Here is an 11,814-nt window from a genome sequence, read left to right as displayed (position 1 = left end):
GAGGGACTCAGTGACGTGCTCTGTCCTGGACACTGGACAGATGGTGTCTGACCTAAGGCCAGGCTAGTGACGACAGACAGACACACAGACAGACGATATGCCACAGAGGAGAGAGGCAAATAATTGCATATAGGTTTGACTGCACCCATAAGGGATTTAGTTTTTGTTTAAACAAACACATAGACAGACGCACGCACGCACGCACACATATACAGACACGCATCCAAACACACACGCACTTACACACACACACTATTCCTGCTCTTGTTGTGTGTGTTAGGGGGGGGGGAGCAGGTTGGGGAGTTCGTTTCACTCGGTGAAGCAGCCGTCCAGGCCGATGGTGCCGTGGCGGTCCTTGGCGTAGGCGTGGTGCAGGGTGCCGTTGGGAAGGGGCCCGCAGGCGACGGCGATGCCACAGTGCTTCAGCAGGTTGAGGCCAAAGGAGTTGGCAGCGCTGGCGTCTTTGGGAGGGAAAGGCTTCATGGTGGAGAGGATAAGGGCCAGGCAGTCCGCCACGTCCTTGTTAGGGGCACAGGCCAGGGCCGGGGTGTGGCCTGAAGATAGGATAGGAGATAGAAACACACACATTGATTAAAAAATATATATTTCACGTTTAGGAAGAACAAATTATATTCTATAGTTCTCAATAACAACCTGCATAGTCAAGAGGTGAACATGCATATCAGACACGCACACACTCCGAAGCGACATAAGAAAAATGGCCACCTCACCACCCTGGTCTTTTTTCACTAACCGACACTGTGGTGACTCACCCTCCTCATCTATAGCCATCACAGCTGCCCCCCGGCTGAGGAGCACCTGCACCACTGTAGCCAGACCGTTCCTCGCTGCGATATGAAGGGGCCTGGGGAGGAGTGAAAAGGGATACAGTCAACAGACCACCTAGGTAAACAAAACTCTAGGTCTTTTGGGTTTTGTATAGATCCCCTGCTTCAGCTCTCACTCATCTTAACTCCTGGAGTTAGGAGTCACACAGATCGAGAGTTTAAAAGGGCTGAGTGAGAGATGAAGCTGGGGTTTTATACAGTGTTGAACAGTGTCTTTAATGAAAGGCTGAGTCGCTGATGATGGCTCACATTTGCAGTGCACTGTTTGTTGCATTGATGAGTGAGGGGTCGCTGATCTCTCCCAGGATTAACAGGGCACACATCTCATGAGCCTGCGGGAGAAAACACATTAAGTAAGTAAATAAGCCTTGTCCGAGCCAGAACAGCCAATAGGGCAAGATCTCCTGTTTCTGTAGCGCAAGGCAGCTTGATGTACAAATATAGCCCCTATTGCAGGGAAACACATAAAGGTCAGGTTTAGTATACTGGGATTGGAACATTAGTACTCTGACGGAGAAACACACATGCCATTTCCCTGCCACCTAATAATGCTTTGGTATCAACAGTAATATACATTAGCAATCTGAAGGTGTAAAGCAGTTTTCCAATGATATGTGGATCTGTCATGCTTGTTTCCTGTATAGTTGATATAGAATTTTTAAATAACTTAGGTTGTGTATTTGGCTACAGCGAGTCAGAATTCAAAATAACAGTGGACCGTGTGTCAGCTAGGCGTATGACGGAGTGTCTTGCCTTGCTGCAGGACTGTGTGTGTGTGTGTGTATGAGTGCCTGTGTGTGTGAGTGAATGTGTCTCACCTTGCTGCAGGCCAGGTGAAGGGCGGTGTTGTCGTTGACATCCAGCAGGGTCAGGTCTGCCTTGGCCTGGTGCAGCAGGATCTCTGTTGGGTTCACACATCTCTCACAATTACACATCATCATCATCATCATCATCATCATCATCCGGCTGCAGAACAGTCGACAACAAGCTTCCTCCAGTTGCTACGGTCACTAGCAAGGTTTTCTATTTGATGTGGTGTCCACAATTACACAGTTCATAAATACATTTAATAAATACATATAAAATAAAACATAAATTATGTATACCAAACTAATAAGCCCACTAAACGTTCAGTTCTCATATTTACTGGATGCAATAATCACATTTCCTAATTTCTGGCCACTCACCGACGGCTGCGGTCCGTCCGTTGTCGGCGGCAACCATCAGGGCAGAGCGTCCTGTGGTGTCCACGGCATTGACCTCTGCCCCCTGGACCAGGGCCAGCTGCAGCCCGCCCACACTCTCTGAATAGGCAGCTGCATGCAACGGGGTCCTTCAGGCACAGCCCAGGACAGCCACAACCAGACAGACAGACAGACAGGTAAGCTGCAATACACTAGACTTGACAGAGCTCCGTACACAAAGGCATATGCAGAAACTCAGACAGACACACGACACGCACCTTCCTTTGGCGTCTCTGATGTTTACCATCTGAGTTCCGAAGGTCTCTACCAGTAGTTCAGCAGCACCATCATGGCCATTAATTCTGGAAAGGAACAAGACAAACTGTGAGAAAACATCCTCCATCTCTCTGTTATAAAAAAGGACAGCAGTTGCCAGGTCAACCTTCTGATGGATTCAACACCAGGTCTCATCATCAGACAGAATTAGGTTTTTCCAAATATATTTTCTAAATAGAAGCTCTGATAATCATAGCGGAATCCAGAACCCTAAAGAGCAGGGGGAACCAGCGGTGGTACTCACAGAGCACAGTGCAATGGGGTGAAGGGGTTTCCTTCCTGGATACTAAATGATTTGTGTTCAAGTAAAACGTCCAAACAGTCCTCGTGCCCTGAAAGAGACGAGAGATGGTGTCAGACAATGGTTCACAGTTTAGGAGCAACTGAAGTTCTCTCACGGCTATTTAGCCCAACCCCACACTTTGTGAGTTATTCACTGAGGTTATTTGTAGCCTCTCCGGGAAGGTTGTGTGTGTGTGTGTAATGTGTGTCTCACCGTGGTAGGCGGCCCAGTGGGCGGGGGTGTATCCGCTATAGTCCAGCATGGAGTCGAGGGGGTCGGTGTGTGTGGCGCCCTGCAGCAGGCTGCGCAGGAGCTCCATGTGGCCGCAGGAGGCGGCCAGGTGCAGGGGGGTGCGCCCCCGGAAATCCCTGCACAGAGCCGAAGCACCATGCTCCAGCAGGGCCGACACACAGTCCTCACAGCCCATCACCGCCTGGAGGAAGAGACAGAGAAAGAGTTAGAGAGACAGAACTCATCACTGACAAGAGAAAGAGAGGACAGAGATAAAGAGAGAGGGAGTTAGAGAAGAACAGTTGAAAGGGATAACTTTTTTGGTAGTGAGTGTTGCAACCGAGGACCGGCGATTTTTACACGCTTTAAGCTTGTGTGGCCTACCCCTTCGCGGCTGAGTCGTTGTTGCGCCTAGACGTTTTCACTTCACAATAACAGCACTTACAGTTGACCGAGGAAGCTCTAGCAGGCCAGAAATTTGAGGAACTGACTTGTTGGAAAGGTGGCATCCTATGACAGCGCCATGTTGAAAGTCACGGAGCTCTTCAGTAAGGCCATTCTACTGCCAATGGTTGTCTATGGAGATTGCATGGCTATGTGCTTGATTTTATACATCTGTCAGCAACGGGTGTGGCTGAAACAGCCGAATCCACTAATTTGAAGGGGTGTCCACATACTGTTGTATATATAGTGTAGTTCATCAGCAGTATCAAATATAATTATTTGTTACACCTTTCTCTAAGTGTCCAATCTACCCAGATTCGATGAATGTGACTGCAGGGGACCCCCAATGGCAATATATTTTGAGATTGGGCAGATAGAACATTAGGGTTAGAGCAAGCACATACACATGGTGGGGACACTCACAGCTCTGTGTAGGGCAGTGCGGCCTCGCTTGTCGGCGGCGTTGGCCCCGGCTCCCTTCTCCAGCAGGATGTGGACACAGTCAGTGTGACTGCCAAGAGCTGCCAGCATCAGAGCCGTCCTGCACACACACATAATCCCAGTGGTTTACACACAAATAACCAGTAGGTAAAAAAGGGAGCCCTCTACGTTAGAATAGTGTAAAAAAAAGAAAAGCAAAAATAATCAGTCCTATTCTAGTGGGTGCCATATTCAACAAACATTTTCAGGAAATGAATGACAGTCACTCACTGTCCCTGTACGTCGGCAATGTCGATGATGTCAGCCTTCTCCCCTCGGTTGACCAGCATGAGCAGACAGTCTGTTTGGCCGTTGGAAGCTGGAGGAGGTGGTGACATAGACAGTCAAATATTGAGACAAGCTCACACACACACACACACACACACACACACACACACACACACAATGACGAGCTGGTAACAGAGAAGAGTGAAAATGTTGACATAAGCTCATACACACATACAACTACCATGTGGATTAGAATCGAACAATCACAAAAACCATGTAAAGTGGTACATGCACACACACCTGCGACGTGGAGTGGGGTCCACTTCTGGTGGCGCTCCTTGAGGTGGCAGGAGGCCCCGTGGGACAGCAGTACCTCCACGCACTGAGCGTGTCCCTTCTGGGCCGCCAAGTAGAGGGCGGTGCGCCCCCCCGCATCCCGAACGTCCAGACTCACCAGCGTCTCAGACAGCACCCCCAACGCCTCAAAGTGACCGTTATACGCCTGGGTGGAGGGAGAAATCCAGGAGTGTGAGAATGGAGGTGGGTCACTGTGTTCAAGGGACAATTCACTCCAACTTCAGAACTAGAACCACACAACAGTCAAACTGAAGAGTGTGAGAATGGGGGGTAAATGTGTCAATTAATTGGGTGAATGTGTTCAATGGATAGTTAGTTCACTCCAACTTTGAATTAGCACTGTAGAACTAAGAGGGGCCGTAATAAAACTAATGTAATGTGTTAATTTGAAGTTAAAACAATCTATAGAAAGCCAATGGACAGTACAGTCAATTGGACCTTCGGGCCAGAGGAAACGAGGCTAAGCAGGTGTACTGTACTCACGGCTAAGTGCAAAGGGCTAACTGGAACACTGCTCTCCACGTCTCCCAGACAGTTGAACGACATCTCCAAGAGCTGGGGGAAAGAAGGGGACAAAGAGAGGAGTTTGCAACCTGTACATACTGTACCACTTGCTGAGATTACTGCACTTCCCAAAGGAAGCGGTACATGGCTCAGTCATCTGACTTTAGCCCTATGAAGAGGAAGCGACAGTAAATTATTTACCAATCTCAGCTCTTAAAGATGGGGCTGAAAATACCACTTTATTACAAAGGCCATTACCAGTTTCAAACCAAGTGCAACTTTTGATGCATCTCGATACTCTAAAGTGATTTCCTTTCCTCGTCTTTATCTGCACTGATCTGAAAACAACGGACTAGTGAAAGCAATATGGTTGGATGTCTCCTAGGACTTTACCGTCACTTGTCCTGTTCTTTCATAGTGCAGATGAAGACGAGGAGGGTAAGCCACTGTTGAAATGCACCCATGATACGACTCGTCTTTGCTTGTCTGTCTGCAGCATGCACATGTGCATACACATACACACAGGCCTGCAGTCCCTCCTCCCACATACTCACCAGCTCCAGGTTCTGCTTGTTTCCGTGGGCTGCTGCATAGTGGACTGCGCTGTAACCCTTGGTGTTCCTCAGAGCCGGGTCAGCCCCGTTATCCAGCAGATACTCTAAACAGCTACACATACAGAGGAGAAGACAGTCATGTTACGTCAATCAACAAACTTCTAGATACACAACTACATCAACACAGAGAGAGAAAAATTGTGATCAAACAACAAGCCATTAAATACACTGAACAAAAATATAAACGCAACATGTAAAGTGTTGGTTTCATGAGCTGAAATAAAAGACCCCAGAAACGTTCCATATGCACAAAAAGCTTATGTCTCTCACATCTTGTGCACAAATTTGTTTACAGCCCTGTTAGTGACCATTTCTCCTCTGCCAAGATAATCCATCCACCTGACAGGTGTGGCATCTCAAGAAGCTGATTAAACAGCAAGATCATTATACAGGTGCACCTTGTGCTGGGGACAATGAAAGGCCACTCTAAAATGTGCAGTTTTGTCACACAACACAATGTCACAGATGTCTCAAGTTTTGAGGGAGCGTGCAATTTGCATGCTGACTGCAGGAATGTCCATCAGAGCTGTTGCCAGAGAATTTAATGTTCCTTTCTCTACCATAAGCCACCTTCAACATCGTTTTAGAGAATTTGGCAGTACGTCCAACCGTCCTCACAACCGCAGACCACGTGTATGGCGTTGTGTGGGCGAGCAATTTGCTGATGTCAACGTTGTGAACAGAGTGCCCCATGGTGGCGGTGGGGTTATGGTATGGGCAGGCATAAGCTACGGACAACGAACACAATTGCATTTTATTTATGTCAATTTGAATGCACAGAGATACCGTGAAGAGATCCTGAGGCCCATTGTCGTGCCATTCATCCGCCACCTTCACCTCATGTTTCAGCATTATAATGCACAGCCCCATGTCGCAAGGATCTGTACACAATTCCTGGAAGCTGAAAATGTCCCAGTTCTTCCATGGCCTGCATACTCACCAGACATGTCACCCATTGGGTATGTTTGGGATGCTCTGGATCAACACGTACGACAGCGTGTTCCAGTTCCCGCCAACATCCAGCAACCTCACACAGCCATTGTAGAGGAGTGGGACAACATTCCACAGGCCACAATCAACAGCCTAATCAACTCTATGCAAAGGAGATGTGTTGTGCTGCATGAGGCAAATGGTGGTCACACAAGATACTGACTGGTTTTCTGATCCACGCCACTACCTTTTTTTTAAAGGTATCTGTGACCAACAGATGCATATCTGTATTCCTAGAAAATGTGAAATCCATAGATTAGGGCCTAATGAATTGATTTCAATTGACTGATTTCCTTATATGAACTGTAACTCAGTAAAATCTTTGAAATTGTTGCATGTTGCGTTTATATGTTTGTTCAGTATACATGGGCAGGTTAACCTTAACTGCAAACCATTGCAGAAAATTGTAAATTTCTAAACAGTTCCCATCTTCTGAGAAACCAAAATGTTTGAGCTTGGTCAGTCGGTAGGTTTGTATGTTTTATGTTTGATAAAACTGAGACGACATCATGGTAAGGGACTTACAAAAAGGACTCCTTGGCCCTCTCCTCACTCTGGTGTCCGACTGAGTAATGTCTGTCCACTCTGAAACAAAAACAAAATGTCAATCCATTTTGGGATTCTGGTATTGTTTAGCCCCTCTATGTGTGTGTTATCTGTGTGTCTCACCGGCGGAAGGTCTGCGATGCGGCGCCGTAGTGCAGGGGGCTGCAGCCTTTCTGGTCCAGCTCATTCACCTCGGCACCAGCACTCACCAGGGCAACCGTGCACTGGTAGCTCCCATTCGCAGCAGCGTAGTGCAAAGGAGCTCTGCCATGAGAGGGATGGGTGAGGAGATGAGTCACATTCACAGGAGAAGAGAATATAATAACATAGGATAGAATAGAATTCACTCAATGACAAAAACATTATGGAGAAAAACAAGTTTGTTGAATTCCAGAATGAGACCACTCACCTTCCCAGTTTGTCCTTTTTACTCAAGTCGGCACCACTGCTCAACAGCAAGTTAAGACATTCAACGTTTCTGCCGTCAAAGAGAGAACAGAAATACAAATGAGATGATTATACAACCACTAACAAAGCTCTCTCTTCATAAAAAAAGGTGTGCTCACCCTCCAGAGGCGGCAGCATGCAGGCAGGTCCTACCCAGGCTGTCTGGGGTGTTTATGTCAAAACCGGCTGACAGCACATGCTCGTTGCTTAGAGATGATACGATGCTGTACAGCTGACCTGCAGGAAGCACAACAGCACAAAACAGGAAGTGTTGTCATACGGGTGACCACATCAGGAGGTCTGGATGGAACAATGGCCTTTGTGGGTACTGAGGAGAACATATATTCAAATTTCTGTTTCTGAACATGACACTGAATGAGGAAAAGCAAGTATTTAAAGAATGTGTTGTATGTATATCCTGTCTCACAATCTATCTGATACAGAACTACTTAGGTCAATTTGAATGTACACATCCATGAAACTTTATCAGTTTCAATTATACAAACAACCATTTCTATGGCAGTCTAAAGGCTTACCTGAGGAGAGTAACTTGCGACAACAGTCTGAAAACCCGTAGAGCACAGCCAAATGCAACGAAAACATCCCATGAATCCCTTGCCTACAGAGAGAGAGAGACAATGACACACATGGATAGGGCCCCGTGTAGCTCAGTTGGTAGAGCATGGCGCTTGCAACGCCAGGGTTGTGGGTTCGTTTCCCACGGGGGGCCAGTATGAAAAAATGTATGCACTCACTAACTGTAAGTCGCTCTGGATAAGAGCATCTGCTAAATGACTAAAATGTAAATGTAAAATATAAGACGGGCAAGGAGATCAGACATCGTCTCAAATATGTAACACACAATGATAACTAGAAGAGAAATGTGAGCTTTGCTGCTAGTTCTGTTGAGAGGACCATTATGTTCCATAAGCAATGGAAGAGCTGATCTTCTGACAACATTCTCTCAGGAGAGATGTCCTTGTTCTGCCATAAATAATGTTTTTCTACACCTGACTTGTGTCTTTTCTGTAACCTGATTGTGAATGTGTGTGTCGGTTCTTCTATCCTTGTGGGGACCTAAAATCCCCAAAAGTCCCCACAAGGATAGCAAAACAAGGAAAATTATCCCTTGTGGGGACATTTCCCACGTCCCCATGACGACAAACGCTATTTTAAGCTTAGGGGTTAGGTTTAGGGTTAGGGTAAGGGGTTAGGAGTTGGGTTTAAGTTTAGGGGTTGGGTTAGGGAAAATAGGATTTTGAATGGAAATAGATTTTAGGTCCCCACAAGGATAGAATAACAAAATGTGTATGTGCAGTGTTTTCCATAAGTATATGGAGTAGCGAGCCAAATATAAAAAGTAGCCAGCCCCCCCCCCCCCCCCAATTAGTTTTTTGCAGATCGAGCTCTATTTTGGTGGCCTCTGGTACATTCTAATGCCTTACTTCCATCCGAAACACACAGTTAAATTATTGAATACTTTAATGACTTTAGGCTTGGGCAGAATACCGTATATACCATATACCAGGGCATTTGTAAATGGCCACGGGAGGCTTTTTCAATACCGTCAAACCTATTTCTTTGAAGTTTTTCAATAGATTTGAAAATGTGAAGCTACTTTTTTAAAAGTAAATACCTGCAATCAACTTGTGCAATACGTTAGGAGATAAAGCAGATTGCGTTCTTGTCACCTTATTTTACATTATGAAGCTTACCATAGTTCCACAACTGGAGAAAGTAAAAGCTGGTGAGTCCAGCTGTGTATTTGGTTTAACTTGCTAGTTAGCTAAGTGGCTTAATTAATAAGGAGACAGGGCATCATATAGTGTGAGCTTTCTGCCGTTTTTGAGAAGTCAAAGCGCTTTGGATGAGTTATCTTGATTTCCTTGCATTTCTTTCTCCTCTCTGTTCTCGGCCCCTCAGTCTGCTAGTCCCCCCTGTTCTCTGAGCAGAGCAGGCAGGCCCATTGCCCTAGCAACTACACACAGACAAAGCGTGTCCACATGCATCTCCAGAGCCAGTGCTCTTCATCCTGCAGACAAGCATGTGTCAAAACTTTGTTCATTTGACAATGTCTCTCTTTCACATTCAATTGTAAATGTCCAAACTCTCCAGAAATGACATTCGGTAGCTACTATCTATACTTGTGAGCTGGATTGCCTATCTTTGCAATTAGTTTCATTTTTGTTTGTGCTCGTTAGCATTCTCGTTAACATATTTAGCTAGCAGCCTCTATGGAAATGTGCTATTGTGTTAATTTTGCTAGCATTCTGGTAATAGACACCAAATGGGTTTTATTAAACGTTTTAGCGCCCCCTTGTGTACTAAAACGGTAATATCGTAAATCCCGGGATGAGAGAAGGACGGTATGACGATATGAAAATCTGGATTTCACCCAACCCTAGACTTTACCTCCCAGATTGGTAAAATTAGTCATATTTTTGAGTAGAAAGACATTACTTTACAATTAAAATTGCTGAAAATGTATGAATAGCTGTTTTTGTTATCGGCTAGGCCTAGATGATCAGGACAATTTTTTAAGTAAGAGAACCATTTTTAACATTAAACCGGTCATCTCTTCATATTTACAGTACCGCAAAATATGAATTGCCACAATGATGTTTGTTCTTCAAATTATGTATTTTTTTGGCTCTGCTGCTGTGGACACTTAGGGCTCTATTTTAGGCTGGCTATAAGTGTCAAACGCACACTAGTGTCAAACGCAACTTCGTTGGCAATTTTGACCTATTAAAGCCAGCACGCTATTTTCAAATTGTTGTGCAAGAATTGGTAATTTACCTGTCTTATATCAGCTCGCTTGCGCTCAGATGGGAGGGGTGTAAATATTTGAGGTGAGTCCTTAAAAACGTGATCCAAAGTGCGAAATTCAGGCAGCGCTGGTAGGGATATTTAAGACCAACCAAAAGCTGGTTTAAGCGGTAACGCGGTAGGTTATGGCATACATTTTGACAGCGGAAATGCAGTCTATCTAGCCGTGACGCACACTGCGCATATGCGCATGGAACAAGAGTAATGTGATTTTTATTTTTATTTGTTTTATTTGATTAAAAACCAAGCATAGCCTCCCCTCTCAATGAAGGCAGTTTTTTTTATTTTACCTGCCCAAAGCAATCGCCAAGTAGACAAGACTATCAATAAAGGGTTTGGCTCGTGAGACCGCTTGGAAATAAATCTTAATCACCAAAGCTTTATTAAAATCATAGTTTATATCAAGTTTGAGAGGACCAAAACAGAGAGCCGACATTCCCTTTTTATCTATGTATTGTAGGTAGGCCTAAATGATTCCCATTGTGGACGTGTGTAAAGCCCCCTCCATGACGTAGGCTACGTGTCCATGCCCATCATGAAACGAGAGATTAGAACCTCGGTGAATCTCATATTTAGAAGTTATTTTCATGTAACAATTGCTTGTTGGCCTCCAGAGTGGCACAGCGGTCTAAGGCACTGCATCGCAGTGCAAGCTGCGTTACTACAGATCCTGGTTTGATACCGGGCTGTGTCGCAGCCGGCCGCGACCGGGAGACCCATGAGGCAACGCACAATTGGCCCAGCGTCGTCCGGGTTAGGGGAGGGTTTGGCTGGCCGGGATGTCCTTGTCCCATCGCGCTGTAGCGACTCCTGTGGGAGCATGCACGCTGACACCGTTCCTCCGACACATTGGTGCGGCTGGCTTCCGGGTTAAGCGTGCATTGTGACATGAAGCAGTGCGCTTAGCGGGGTTGTGTTTTGGCGGATGCACGGCTCTCGACCTTTGCCTCTCCCGAGTCCATACAGGAGTTGCAGCGATGGGACAAGACTGTTGGATATGACGAAATTGGGGAGTAAAGTTTTTTTTTTATATATACAAAAATCATAAAGATATTTTTTTATTGTATTCCGTTTCATATGTTCAAAACCCAAGCCCTCCGTAGACTACCCTTACAATAGGCCTACTATAACAAAGGCTGGTTCAACAGCAATGCATTGTCTTTTTTATTTATGATATCATTACATTTTACATGTATTTATTGTTGAAAGAAACCCACATTGGTTTTAATAAAATGTAACATAAAACAAGCAAACTTATTAGGTTTTATGGTGAGAACGTTCTGGAGAAGTGTGAATGTGATCTGTAAATCGTTCCAATATGTTTCTAAAATATTATTTGGGAGCAGTATAACGGTGAGTGGACATTCCCCCTTTCTCTTTATATTGGATCTTTATCAAGCTCCTGTAAAAAGTTTGGATGTGCGTAAAACCCGCCATAGTCTAAGCTGCCTTGTCTGTATTATACGCCCACAGGAAGCAATTATGGTTCCTGT

At 45.4% G+C, this 11,814-nt stretch overlaps 1 protein-coding gene across 1 annotated transcript in view; it reads right to left on the bottom strand.

Annotated features, from left to right (window-relative positions):
- Positions 1 to 261: 261 nt before the first annotated feature.
- The window catches only part of LOC311138219 (serine/threonine-protein phosphatase 6 regulatory ankyrin repeat subunit C-like), a 28,257-nt gene continuing 16,704 nt past the window's right edge, over positions 262 to 11,814 (bottom strand). The window contains exons 11-28 of the mRNA XM_084172895.1: positions 8,029 to 8,111; positions 7,612 to 7,729; positions 7,455 to 7,523; positions 7,169 to 7,309; positions 7,025 to 7,084; positions 5,450 to 5,561; positions 4,875 to 4,946; positions 4,335 to 4,536; positions 4,038 to 4,125; positions 3,750 to 3,867; positions 2,865 to 3,084; positions 2,613 to 2,700; positions 2,311 to 2,394; positions 2,036 to 2,181; positions 1,667 to 1,749; positions 1,098 to 1,180; positions 774 to 865; positions 262 to 554 (exon numbers count right to left, since the gene is read on the bottom strand). Coding sequence (XP_084029021.1) covers positions 310 to 554; positions 774 to 865; positions 1,098 to 1,180; positions 1,667 to 1,749; positions 2,036 to 2,181; positions 2,311 to 2,394; positions 2,613 to 2,700; positions 2,865 to 3,084; positions 3,750 to 3,867; positions 4,038 to 4,125; positions 4,335 to 4,536; positions 4,875 to 4,946; positions 5,450 to 5,561; positions 7,025 to 7,084; positions 7,169 to 7,309; positions 7,455 to 7,523; positions 7,612 to 7,729; positions 8,029 to 8,111 — 2,104 coding nt within the window. The 3' untranslated portion in view covers positions 262 to 309. The remainder of the gene's footprint in view (positions 555 to 773; positions 866 to 1,097; positions 1,181 to 1,666; positions 1,750 to 2,035; positions 2,182 to 2,310; positions 2,395 to 2,612; positions 2,701 to 2,864; positions 3,085 to 3,749; positions 3,868 to 4,037; positions 4,126 to 4,334; positions 4,537 to 4,874; positions 4,947 to 5,449; positions 5,562 to 7,024; positions 7,085 to 7,168; positions 7,310 to 7,454; positions 7,524 to 7,611; positions 7,730 to 8,028; positions 8,112 to 11,814) is intronic.

Source organism: Coregonus lavaretus (assembly GCF_964263955.1).
Source record: "Coregonus lavaretus genome assembly, chromosome: 12".
In the NCBI taxonomy this organism is placed as follows: domain Eukaryota; kingdom Metazoa; phylum Chordata; class Actinopteri; order Salmoniformes; family Salmonidae; genus Coregonus; species Coregonus lavaretus.
Note: the sequence above shows the minus strand (reverse complement) of the source record. Positions and strands in the feature narration are given on the sequence as shown.